Genomic DNA, 14,232 nt, shown 5'->3' with positions numbered 1-14,232 from the left:
AAAATTTTGACTTTATATCTCGCAATTTTGATCTTGGCACAATTCTATCTTTATATCTCATAATTTTGAGTTTATGTCACAATTCTGACTTCATATATTGCCATTTTGAGTTTATTTGTCATATTTCTGAGTTTATATCATGCAATTATGACTTTATATCTTGCAAAACTGATTTTATATCTTGCCATTCTGACTTCATATCTCCCAATTTTTAGCTTGTCACAATTCTGACTTTATATCTTGCCATTCTGACATCATATCTCCCAATTTTTTTAAGATGATGTCACAATTCTGACTTTTTATCTCACAATTCTGAGTTTATATCTTTCAATTCTGAGTTTTATATGGGAAGTCGCGGCCTAATGGTTAGAGAGTCGGACTCCCAATTGAAGGGTTGTGAGTTCGAGTCTCGGGCCGGCAGGAATTGTGGGTGGGGGGAGTGCATGTACAGTTTTCTCTCCACCTTCAATACCATGACTTAGGTGCCCTTGAGCAAGGCATCGAACCCCCAACTGCTCCCCGGGCGCCGCAGCATAAAATGGCTGCCCACTGCTCCGTTTGTGTGTTCACAGTGTGTGTGTGTGTGCACTTCTGATGGGTTAAATGCAGAGCACGAATTCTGAATATGGGTCACCATACTTGGCTGAATGTCACGTCACTTTCACTTATATCTCATAATTCTGACTTTGTATCTTGTAATTTTAAGTTTGTATCTTACAATTTTCAGTTTATATCACAATTTTCAATTTATATCTTAGAATTTTGAGTTCATATCCAGCAGCATTTATATCTTGCAGTTTCGAGTTTATGTCTCACAATTATGGGAAAAAAAATATTTTGTTATTATTTTGTTTATTTTTGTTTGTTATTCTATGGTGGAAATGTTCTTCCAAACCTTTTCCAATGAATGTGCTGCTACTGCTGCAATTAACAGCATGTTAGAAAAACTGAACACTCGCAACAAGTGACACTGCATGCATCTGCAGTGACCCTCAATCAGGTTTCAGAATGTCTTGGTTACATATGTAACCCTCGTTCCCTGAAGGAGGGAATGGAGACGTTACATAGGTGACCGACAAATTGGGATCTCACTTCGAGAGACCAATCTACTTTGAGTGTAAACTAAACGAGCCAATGCAAACTGGCATACAATTATTGCATCCAGCCGCAGCTGATCACAGCGTGAGCATAAAAAAGCAGCAGGTGCAATGTATACCAGGTTTTCGCTGAGGAGCTGAGCTGGTGACCCGGCCAGTCAGTGGTGGTACAGCAGCCGTGGCCATGGGACATGACGTCTCCATTCTCTCCTTCAGGGAACTAGGGTTACATACGTAACCGAGACGTTCCCTTTCGGTCTGTCACTCTTGACGTCAAGCCGGTGACCGACAAATTGGGATCCTCTACCAAAGCGCCATGGATGCTGCCCCTTCCAGTGCCCTGTGTGAGCCACCTTTGCCCACTTTTTGGTGCAATTGCTCACCATTGTCGTAGCACTACCAACTCCAATATACATATGAACATCCATTTAGGTACATTTGCACAATTGGAGGTGATTGAAACCCTCTTGGAAATGGCAGAAGTCTGCCGGAGAAACACAGGCTCTGAGGCTGTACTGTGGACTGTACACATATGGGATCCACTTACTGTAGGTCTCACATATGGAACCCAGCCTACTACCAGTTCTCAAGGATTCATCAGGAGAAAGGCCTGGCACTGGACATTCCGCCACGTCTGGCAGCCGAGGGAATGGAGGAGCTTGACAGGGTCTACAGTACAGACACTCTGGAGTAGTTTTAGCAAGCCGACACTAACCGGGGCCTCTCAGTGCCACTACTCGTTTGAGGTGAGAACACAGGAGGAAACTGGCTCCACACGAAGGCTATAGAATCTAGAGAATGTGTTGGAGGTCGCCCAGGCCACAGCTCTACAAATATCTGTCAGCGAAGTGCCACGAGCCAGCGCCCAGGAGGATGCAACACTCCTAGTAGAGTGAGCTCACAACCTGAGCAGGCAGGGCACACCCTGTGCCTGATAAGCCAGGGTGATGCCGTCCACAATCCAGTGGGCCATCCTCTGCTTAGAGACGGCCTTCGTATGTAGCATCTCAGGGCTCGGACGGGACAGAGCAAAGCTAGGGCTGGGTCTGTCTCCTCCGGTGGCAGTGCTTGCAGGTTGTTCTGCTCCTTGAATGCCGTGCAAGTGGGACCAACGGAACCCGCAGTGTGGCGGACTGGAGAGGGGTCTGAGTGTGCAACGCTTACCTGGTTCCACGGGCTGGCAGAGGGTGCGTGAGTAGAGCCTTTGCTGATGCTCCCAAACTGCCCTCTGCTTCCGGCTGGCGAAGGAGGATGATGAATGAGGTCCAGTGTTGGGCCATCCGCGACTCTCCGTGCCCTCCTGGGACACAGAGATAGAGAAAACCTGCTCTCTCGTTGAGATTTCCCAGATCCTCCACGCGGCCCTCCTCTGGGAGAGGGAGAGGTGCCTTCACCATTCCCCAAAGAGCAGCTTCCTCCCTCTTTGGGTCGTCCATCCCAGGGCCTCTTGCTCTTCCCCTCACCGCCAGGTTTGACGGGCGCCAGGATGGGTGGGGCAGCCTGCCTACGCCCAGCTCCACGGCACCACTTGCTGGAGGCTGCTGCGGATGCGGCACGGGAGCCGCCCTCTGCGATGAGCAGGCAGGGGCGCTGCAGCTGGGTGGAGGCAGGGGCGCTGCAGCTGGGTGGAGGCAGCAGCTGACCGCCGGGGCAGGATGTGCATCTCAGTCTGCTCCTGTGCAGCCGAGAGCTGCTGAGCCAGGCTCTCGACCTCATCGCAGAAGAGCCCGGTCTGGGACATAGGGGCATTAAGGAACTGAACTTGTCGGCATCCCTCATATCGACCAGACACAGCCAGGGATGGCACTCCTGGACCACAAGTGTGGATATTGCATGACCCAGAGAACTCGCGGTGACCTTCATCGCTCGGAGCATGAGGTCAGTAGCGGTTTGGAGCTCTTTCAGAACTCCCAGATCGTGACCACCCTCATGCAGGTCTTTCAGTGCCTTGGCCTGATGAACCTGCAGTAACACTGTAGCGTTTAAAGACAGAGGCAGCTTCTCCACAGACTGTATAAGCAAAGCTGTCCAGACGATTACCTACAGATCCGGGAGGGAAAGCATGGTTCACCCTGCCGGTCGGAGGTGGTATTAGGACACAACTGCATCGCAACCAACCGCTCCACCGGGGGACCCCCATAAACACCCTAGCTGCACCACTGTTGAAGATGGTGAGGGAGGAAGAAACAGCAGATCGGTTTCTGGCAGTAAAACGTGCCGTCCATGACCTGGTGAGTTCCACATGCACCTCCGGGAAGAAAGGCACCGAGGCGGGGCACTGAGAACCAGAGTGAGCCACCCCGAGAAACCAATCATCTAGCTTTGAGGAGACAAGACGCAGTGGAGATTTCCACTCGAGCCCTACCCAACCCTCTCAGCCCTCGCCTGGCAACCTGGCAGCCGCCAGGATGAGCACTAGATCACGGCTTCACCCCCCTTTTTTTCAAGGAAACAGAGCCTGGCTCTCAGCTCCGAGATGGTCATCTCCCCGCAATGGGAACATGACTCATCCACGAACGCCACCTCAGCATGTTTAATGCCCAGACATGTGAGGCAGCGATCATGACCATCACCAGGATAACGACCGCATCCAGAAACGCACGGGTGAAACGGCATCTTTAAAAATACGATCCGTCGTCTTTACAAAGACGCACCAGTGTAAGCTCTTTTAGAGAAATTGCACTTTCAGGGAAATGCTCTTTTAGTGCTGAGGCGCACAGTGGAATGGCTGTTTGCAGCACAACAGGGGTGTAGTGCAGCCTGAAGTGTGCAACCCACTCGACACAGGAACGGCCTCCGCTGAAGCGCAGTACCGCCAACACCAGAAGCTTCCAAGAGTGCGTTGAACTCATAGCTCACTGAAGAGACTTGGATGGAGCAGAATGATGTTGTCGCTCGGCTCCGAAGTGAAAAGCTGGTATGCATTGCACCTGCTGCCTTTTTATGCTCACGCTGTGATCAGCTGCAGATGGATGCAATAATTGCATGCCAATTTGCATTGGCTCGTTTAGTTTACATTCGAAGTAGATTGGTCTCTCGAAGCGAGATCCCAATTCGCCAGTCACCGATGTGATGTCAAGGGGGCAGCTGTGGCCTAACGGTTAGCGATTTGGACTTTTTGCAAGAAGGTGGGAGTCTGTGGCCTAATGGTTAGCAGGAGTTGTAGGTGGGGGAGGGAGTGAATGAACAGCGCTCTCTTCCACCCTCAATACCCATGGCTGAAGTGCCCTTGAGCAAGGCACTGAACCCCCAGTTGCTCCCCGGGCACTGGATATAGCTGCCCACTGCTCCGGGTGTGTGTTCACGGTGTGTTCACTTCTCACTGCTGTGTGTGTGCACTTGGATGGGTTAAATGCAGAGCACCAATTTCGAGTATGGGTTACCATACTTGACAAATGTCACGACTTTCACTTTTTTTTTTTTTCAAGAGTGACCAACTGAAAGGGAACTGCATTTCTATTGATCTACCATTATTTTTATCTCACCAAGAATCTCAGCAACTCTTTAAAACTGTCAAATGTTTGTGGTTAACTTAACACAATACAAACATTCCTAAAAGCCCCTTTTTATCCTAATGATGCATGATTATCATGTTTAATAGCATTTTATTATCCAGTTAGATCAAAACTGTGGGTCGAGACCAAAACGTTGTTACTGTCTGAATAAAGACATACATAATTTATTCCTAATGATAGAAAATGAAAACAAAAACTCATTCATGCAAACCTAAGAGCACAGATGGTGATGATGAATTATGAACAAAGTTAAACTCGCTGTTGTCTATGTTTGTCATCGAAGTTCTCTCTCTCTCTTCATCATCCTCAAAATCTCTTTATGGCATTTGACCAAATCAACACCATGAAGCAGTTTCTGGCTGAATGAAAGAAAGACACCACGTTTCTCTGTCTAACCTGGATGTTGGTCGGACACACACTTGCCCAGCAGTCAGTCCTGCTCCTCGGCTGAAACCTGCCAAATAATGACAGTGTTGGCAGTTGTTCCCTGTCATAAACAGATCCACCTCTGTGGCGCGGTCTGCCTCACAACACCCACATCTAAAAAAAGCCCTCCAAAGCACATTTGTTCCAGAAGGATGTGCAGCAGGTATTTCTTTTACATCTAAGGACTTAAAGTCGGTGTTTAGACGCCACAGACGCAGCTGGGGAATCAGAGGAATTCTTAAAGATCTAGAAGACTTTTCTGCAGCTATAAAAGCTTTGAGCAGATTTGAAGAGAACGGCACCACTTGATGTTTGTCGTGACACTCAACCGCTGGTTCATTTGAATCTTCAGACCACACACACTAATTGGCTCGTCTGGTGCCCTGCATAATTAGGTTTCTTCATAATTAGATTTTTTTTTTCACAGGAAAGTAGGCAGAAAATATCAAAATGAAAGACAAGGCTCAGAAATATAATGTCTGGTATGATGAGAGATGTCAGATCTAGATGAGTCTGAAATGATGAACTGGATGAATCTCACAAGAACATGTCCAATTCAATCAATCAATCAATCAATCAATCAATCAATCAATCAATCAATCAATCAATATTAAGTGTTGTTATATTTATAATAATTATTATTATATTTTAACATTACTCTATATTATTGTTATCACACACACACATATACTGTTTAATGCATAAAAAATGTTGTATAATTTTTTTGTTCACTGTGTGTATGTATATATGTATATATATATATATATATATAGAGAGAGAGAGAGAGAGAGAGAGAGAGAGATAATAAATTATTATTAATAATAACCATAGACAATAATATATAACATGTTATGAATGAAAATAATAATAATAATAATAATAATAATAATAATAATAATAATAATAATAATAATAAATAATATTAATATTATTATTATTATTATTATTATTATTATTATTATTATTATCATTTTATGTATTTAGCAAACAAACATAATTTTTAAACCATTTAGATGTCTTGCATTATGACATTACTTTCATGACAGTTGAGCAAATTTTTCTACAAAATGTATAATAATAATAATAATAATAATAATAATAATAATAATAAATTGACATTTTTCTTTTGATTTTATTAAATACATTGTTACTGTATTTCACACTAAAAATGTGCTTAACTTAGAAAAACATGTCAATGCAAAACATCGTTATGGTCAAAAATAGGCTTCATTATCTTTCAGCATAATACCATTTCTTATTTCTTTCTTTTAATTATGTGGTGAAATGTGACCTGGACAAGTCTTGACTGTTTTTTTGCATGCTTTTCAAAATGCAAATCTGTTTCTGTCTGATTATGCCATGGATTTTGTTATTTCTGAGTAAGTCTGACGAAACTGATTTATACAATGTCAAGAAGAGCATTAAAATTCAATTGAAAAACAAAAGCAGTATAAAACTGAGTTAACACATTTATGTAAGCATTGTGAAAATATAATGAAGCGCAAATGAACATTATAATTTGATAGAATAACAGAAGTACAGTGGAAACACTTTGTATTGTTTGAATACTCAGATTTAATCAAAGACTGACCATTGTATTCATAACCAGGACAGTTTTATTTTCTATTCAGGTCATAAAATGTCTGAGCTCAGCAGAACTGTGGCCTGTTTTTTAAGGCCAGTCAGTGTTTAGATTTAGAATAGACGTCATTTCACCTCTTCCAATTTGAAAAGGTGTATTTTAAGCTTTCAATCAGATGAATATTACCTTTATGTATTAATACACTGCATTCAGCTAAATGAATAACATTTTAATAAATGATAGCGTTCAGAAAGGTACCAGAGCAGACTGTTTTACAGTTTAATATGACATTACAAGTCTGGTGTTCAAGGTCATAAAACTCTTAGGAAATTTAATGTAAAGTTGATATTTCTAAAAATATCCACTTCAAATAGTTCATTACTTAAATAAAAGAAAAAATAATGCAATTGGGTTGAGTCACAACCTAATGTATTTTTAACAATACATTATGTAAACTAAAATCTAAAAATACAGATATATTTAGCTTTTATCAGAATTTGCTAAATCTGAAAACTCAGGGAGAGATACAGGGAAAAAAAGGCTTCCTTGGGATGAAAGTGAAAGAAAAAAAAAACAACAACAGGAAAATAAAATAGTCACCAGATTTTTGTTGTATTGTCTATACTGACACATTCGAAGCTGCATCAGCAAGTCAAGTCATTGTTCAAGTTATTTTTACACACAAATAGCACCAGTCTCATAGAATGACCCAGAAATCAAAACAAACATAAAAAAATTAAAAAAAAAACACATGGGACGATCTAAGACAACAGCACCGAGAATGAGGTTACCACTAATGCTGAGAAACTTCAAGAGGTCCAAATTTGGAAAGCTTTGACAAACATAAAGTTTATCCCTTTTGCTTCCTCTGTGTATTATATGACATGTTCTAAATAGAAAGGAAAAAGAAAAACATAATTATCTTCCTTTTTCCAAAAGCAAATTTAAGATCCATAATAATTAGGGGGCAGAGGTCATTATTTTCAGGGTTTCTGTGGGTCTTAAAAAGGACTTAAAAAAGTCTTAATTCCCCCTTCCAGGAATAAAAACCTTAAATGGGTCTTGAAACAGAGCAGAGACGCTTAAATTCATAAAGTCAGGCCATTAAACGTTTCATAGATTGCCAACGAATATGTTCCTCAGTATTTTTGTCTTGTTTTCTAAGAAACTGAAAAAAGTAAGTGAGATTATTCATAAAGCAACAAATGTGTCATTTGTGAAAGAAAACTTGTTTTCAGTTGCACTGAAACAACACAATTGAAAATACACAATTCCCACTGGCAGATGGTTGTTCTTGTTTATTGAACTCAGTTCATTTTGATCAGTCTCTCAGAAAACAAGACTATTTATCTTGTGACATTTTGCTTCTCAAATAAATGTATCTTGATTTAAACATCTTTTTGTACTGAAAAAAAAACAAGATAAAAATACTGACGACAACCATTGTCTTTTTGCAGTGTGATCAGAATGCACAGTAAAGGTTATTTCCAAATTCTAGCTTGAAAACAGAGCTATTCAAGCCTCAATCTTTTTTTTTAAGGAAAACTGATAGAGATTGTATTTTAAAACTCTGAAGTGTTACTAAAAAGACTCATTTTGTGCTCCCTTGATAATTACATTTAGAAACCATATTGCCTTCCCTTGAATTTATTGCTTAAAATTTCTTAACTTGCTCTTAAAAAGTCTTACATTTACCTTCAAAAAACCTGCAGAAACCCTGTGAAATGTATTTAAAAAAAACTCCATAAAATGTATTCTCTTTTTGTTATTAATAAGTATTAAAGATTTATGCAGCAATTCCATTTCTATAGTAAAAATGAATGTAGCATTTTGGATTACGCTTTGGAATTTCTTTGTGATTAGTTGTCATGCAAAATATTTAAATTCACAACATACTCTCTATGTGTGTGTGTGTGTTTAGCTATGGGTTGGACTAGAGCATGACGTCATGTGAAAATCTCCAGTTCGAGCTCACACATCTCCACATTCAGTCTGGTGTGGAGCGCGTGTGTGGAGAGCTGCGTGTGCCTCCCCGGAGCGCGCGCAGCGCAACTATTCTGGGACTCTTTTCGCGCGGCAGTTTGTTCGAATCGAAACAGTTTGGGATTTTACGAGTATTTGCTAACACGATGAACAGCTCTTCCCATTCAAGCATAAGAAGATCGCGTCACCAGAGCGCACTGACAGCTCAAGTGTTTCAGAGCGTCGGTGACACAACCTAACGCGTGAAGTCTGGAAGCGCTTACCTGGCTGTCAGAAAGATGGACTCAGAATGGGTGTAACTCCGTCCAATGCAACGAAGGAAGATGCCAACATCACCGTCACCTCGTGGCCGTACACGGAGACGGCCGCCGCGTTCATCATCCTCGTGGTTTCCGTCATCATTCTGGTCACTATTGTTGGGAACGTTCTGGTCATCGTGGCTGTGCTGACCAGCCGCGCTCTCCGCGCGCCACAGAACCTCTTCCTAGTGTCGCTCGCGTGCGCGGACATCCTCGTGGCCACGCTAGTGATCCCGTTCTCCCTTGCCAACGAGATCATGGGATACTGGTTCTTCGGCAGCACCTGGTGCGCGTTTTACCTGGCTTTGGATGTTCTGTTCTGCACGTCGTCCATCGTGCATCTGTGCGCCATCAGTTTGGATAGGTACTGGTCCGTCACCAAAGCGGTGAGCTACAACTTGAAGCGAACTCCGAAGCGCATCAAGTCCATGATCGCGGTGGTGTGGGTCATCTCAGCCGTCATCTCATTCCCACCTCTCATCATGACCAAGCACAACGAGAAGGAGTGTTTAATAAACGACGAGACCTGGTACATCCTCTCCTCGTGCATGGTGTCGTTTTTCGCGCCGGGGTTCATCATGATCACGGTGTACTGCAAAATCTACCGCGTCGCCAAACAGCGTTCGTCCACAGTGTTCGTGGCCAAGAACGGGCTGGAGAGGCAGCCCTCCCAGTCCGAGACGTGCTTTGTGAGGAAGGATAAGTTTGAGAAGGAGTCCCCGAGCAGCAACAGCTCGGAAAGCAACCAGAGACAGGAGGAGCTGGATGATATCGACCTGGAGGAGAGCGCGACGTCCGACAACAAACCCCAGAGCTCGCGCTTCTCCAAGCGCAGGCGGGTGGACGGCGCGCGCTGCTGCCCTCAGAGGACCTGCCGGATCTCCTGGGTTTCCAGTCAGGAGCAGAGCAGCAAACAGCTCGCGGTGGCGTCGAAAACCAAAGTGGCTCAGATGCGGGAGAAACGCTTCACCTTCGTTCTGGCTGTGGTCATGGGAGTGTTTGTCCTCTGCTGGTTCCCTTTTTTCTTCACTTACAGTCTCCAGGCCATCTGCGGCCAGAGCTGCGAGCCGCCCGAGGCGCTTTTCAAGCTCTTCTTTTGGATTGGTTACTGCAACAGCTCAGTGAATCCCATCATTTACACGATTTTCAACAGGGACTTTAGAAAGGCTTTTAAGAAAATCGTTTGCTTGACTGCGCAGCGCACCTGAGAGACCCGTGTTTGGGCACTTTAGGCACGATTAAAATGCACGAATGTTATCAGAAATCAAACCAAGTGGAATCTGCAAACTATGGCCTAATTATAACTTGTTTCTTCTACCATTGTGACTCGCATTATAACATTTTTCATGTTCAAATTTATTTTTGCTACTTTTCAAATGCCTTTTAATGTTTATAAAATATAAATGTAATATGTTTAAAGCAACAAACAGTGCATTTTTAAAACTAATGAGCTTAAAAATGTTATTGTTATTATTTGAATTCATGGTCAATTTTCACAAACTATCAGTGAGACATATTTACTCAAAAAAAAAAAAAAAAACACACACATTTTCACCAGAAAATGCTATATAAAATTGACAGAATTCTGCTGTGATGCATATGTTGTTAATGGAAATGTTAAAAGAGTGTAAAAGTGTGTTTGAAGCGAGGGCCACAAGGCCAAACATGCTTAGCTGAAGAAACACTCAGTGTCTTTTAATCACCTGCACTGAAAATAAATGATAAGATTTACTTTGAAACCATTTTCGTTCAGAAATGGCAATTACACCTTGACACAAATGTGCAATTTTGAAGACTTACTAGTATTTTCTTGTAAAGCGTACTTCAATAATCGTTGTTTTATTAACTTTGTAAACTCTTTTTTTTTTTTTTTTTTTTTTTTTACACTGTGGTGGTTTTAAAGTCAGTTTTTTCATTGTTTTATCATTTAAACCATATGTGCCATCTGGTATGATTTTTTTTCTAATCCAATGACATTCAGACATTTTAAACTGTAAAATGTGACTCTAGTGTTCAAATAATTCTTGGTGCCTCTGATGTACATATTGTTTGTATATATTAAATGAGGAATATTTGACTTTCGTCACCACAGTATCAACACTCCCTGTAAATACATATAATGTATAAATGTGAACTAAAATGGCATTAAATATTCTATTGTATATTGTACCGTATATTTTACCATATATTTATATACAGAAATACAACTAACCCCGGTCTCTTCAATCTGTGGGGAAAAGCAGCTTTTGTAAGGGCTCCAGGGTCTCAGTTTCTGATCCTCTATGTGCTGGGGGGGTTGGCTCAATCACCTTTGGCACAACTCTATCAAAAGCTCTTATTGAAATCTACATGAGTTGTTGGTAACACAAACAGACATAAAGGAAGCTGGTTTCTAATTCAAGAATGATAAAGCTAAAATAAGACATATTATCTGATTCATGCACACTGCAATCCATCATATTTTGTATCTTAATCTAAAGTCAGACAGAATATTCCTGCATTCTTGAGGGAGCGGCTGCATAAGAGGTTTTATCTTAAAAACGCTGTCGAAAAAGAGACGCAATATACTGCTTTCCCAAATCCACTGTTATCACGATCTAGAGACCTTCACAAACAAAATAGCATGGTACATGCTGCTTAGAAAAGGTTAAAGAAAAGTCAAAACTTCCTTTTAAAAAAACCACTGTGCTATAAATGTAGATCTATGTGAAAGTTCATGCTTAAACTGCATTAATGCAATGCACAGCTCACATCAGCTCCATCAAGCAGAATGCAATGCTTGGATTATGAACCAGGCCAGCAGGGCCTCGAACTGAGAGGTCTAAAGCTGCCTGGCAGCCAAATATAAGAATCTGTAAGAGAAAATTTGATATTGATCCACCAACAGTGCTTGAATGACTACTAGCAGGGTGTAAAATAAATATCATTCATCCCACACATCCGCAGCACATGTGTTACTGCAGTTTTACGGTTGTATCATCACTGTCACATTTGCAATGTATTAAACAAATGGTGTGTTTATTTTTGTAATTGTGACTTTATTTCTTGATTATTTAATTTCTCTTCTCATTTGGAAATTACAAACCTACATTAATTTGAAATATTAATTTCAGCCACTTGACAAGTTGCATTTGCAAAATATAAAATATGGAATCACAAGAAGCTGAAATTAAAATTCACAGGATTGGTAAAACAAGCCATTCAAAAGTTTGAAATAATTCAGATTTTTTTTTTTTTTCATGTTTATTTGATCAGTAGTAATATTGTGAAATATTATTCCAATTTAAGGTAACAGTTTTCTAATTTGATATATTCTAAAATGTAATTTATTCCTGTTATGCTAAACTGAATCTTTAGTGGACAGTTGTCAGTGTCACATGATCATTCTGATGTAGATTTGGTGCTCAAGTACTGTATTATAATGTATTTTTTGTGCTCAGTTATTAATAATGGTATTTGTTAATATCAATTTTGGGCCAAATACAAAAGCACAACTGTTTTTTTAGCCTTGATAATCATAAGAATTTTTTTTTTGAGCAGCAAATCAGAATGATTTCTGAAGGATCATGTGACACTAAAGACTGGGGTAATGATGCTGATAAATTCAGTTTTGCATCACAGGAATAAATAACATTTTAACATATATTCACATAGAAAACAGTTATTTTAAACTGTAATAATATTTCAAAATGTTACTGTTTTGATCAAATAAACGCAGCCTTAGTGAGCATAACAGACTATTTCAAATCTTAATTATTCAAAACTCTACTGGTAGCATAAAAAATAAAATACATCAGGATCTAGCCACAATATAGAGTCACAAGAAACTAATTCCATTTTCAGATTTACACCTTGTAGTTTTTGCCCACAGCTTAGACTCAGAATATGAAGAGTTTGGTTACAAAACGCTATTAATCCATTTTAATCATGAGAACTCTCGGAAGATTTTAGCATGGTGATGGATATGACAATGTTAATGTATTTGGTCTTGGCGGAATAGATCTGCTATGCTGCTGCTGAATTGCTGCTGCTGAATTGCTGCTGCTGTTGGTTATTGTTGTAGTTGTAGATCATTGCTGCTGCTGCTGCTGCAAGCAAGTACAGGAACTTGCTACTGCCATGCATACGGCGATACGGTGCCGTGAGTATTTAAGACATACTGCTGCTGCACAAATAGCATATAACCCCCCCCCCCCTCCCCCCATCAAAGCTGGAAGAAGAAAACAAAACAATTAAATATGTATGCTGCTGCTATACATTAATATGCTTCAAATCATCCCTATAGGCAGAAGAAATATAAAAGGTAAAACCCCCGAGAACAAGCAGATCTATTGCCAAGACATATGTACTGCTGCTGCTGCTCCGGAGAGCCGTGAGACCGTGTGTTTGCCATCTATGTGACGAATGGCTTAACGCTAGTAAACTATTGCTGTCTGTACCTGATCGGTTTACCCAACGCTATCTCACGACCAATTCGTACGTATTTTACGAGGTGGCTATGTATGACCTCACTCGTACGATTTCATACGATTTGCCTAGACCCCAGTGACGGGGAGGTTTAGGGGCGGGGGGGGTTTGGTGTAAGTAATTCGTACAAATTCATACGAATGTGCAACTCGTAATAAAATACGTACGATTTGGCAAAAATCGTATGAATTTGTACGAGTGTGGTCGTACGAATTCGTACGAATTAGCCACCTCGTAAAATATGTACGAATTGCCGTGAGATCGGGCTGGTTTACCAGATAGCTTAAACTAGTGACCTGAGTTAAGTGTTTCTGGGCTAACTAGTGGCTTAATGATGTGAACCTGGGTGCTATACCCTTAGGTTTATTTAACTAAAATGCACATAAGTACTTAGAATTGCCCCTTTACAAGTAAAATTACAAGTAAAATTTAATGCTTATTTCGCTTTGAAGAGTTCTATAAATCCTGTTGAATTGAATAGCAAAGTAATAAAATGCCTATTTCACCTAAAAGTTCACTACCATCCAAGCGTTATCTTATCACTGAAATTTCATGCAACTATATGTACTTTCTGTTGCCACTGCTATATAGCAACAATGATAACTGGATTGCCATGCAGACTGCTACGAATATTTCTAACATTGCATCTGAATTTGTTATGTGTGCTGCTGCTATTAAAAATCACTAAACTATCTGAATAGCTATGCATACTGCTGCTACAGCTGCACAAATGTACTATAAGCGTCTTTATTAACAAGCATACACAATAAAAAAAAAAAAAAGTTTATTTCGCTTTGAAGGGTTCCCAAAATCTACTGTAAGCCCTGTTAAATAGCAAGGAAATAAACCGCCTGTTTAACTAA

The 14,232-nt window shown here is 40.8% G+C and overlaps 1 protein-coding gene across 1 annotated transcript; it reads left to right on the top strand.

Annotated features, from left to right (window-relative positions):
- Positions 1-8,585: 8,585 nt before the first annotated feature.
- adra2da (adrenergic, alpha-2D-, receptor a) lies at positions 8,586-11,916 on the top strand. Its single transcript, XM_042737962.1, has one exon. It carries the CDS (start codon positions 8,893-8,895, stop codon positions 10,108-10,110), a length of 1,218 nt encoding a protein of 405 aa, XP_042593896.1. The 5' UTR covers positions 8,586-8,892; the 3' UTR covers positions 10,111-11,916.
- Positions 11,917-14,232: the final 2,316 nt, after the last annotated feature.

Source organism: Cyprinus carpio, chromosome B14 (assembly GCF_018340385.1).
Source record: "Cyprinus carpio isolate SPL01 chromosome B14, ASM1834038v1, whole genome shotgun sequence".
Taxonomy (NCBI): domain Eukaryota; kingdom Metazoa; phylum Chordata; class Actinopteri; order Cypriniformes; family Cyprinidae; genus Cyprinus; species Cyprinus carpio.
This window is presented reverse-complemented; position numbering and strand designations above follow the sequence as displayed.

Excerpts from the sequence above, each read along its gene's own strand:
- adra2da (XM_042737962.1), top strand. The coding sequence starts at position 8,893 with ATGGGTGTAACTCCGTCCAATGCAACGAAGGAAGATGCCAACATCACC.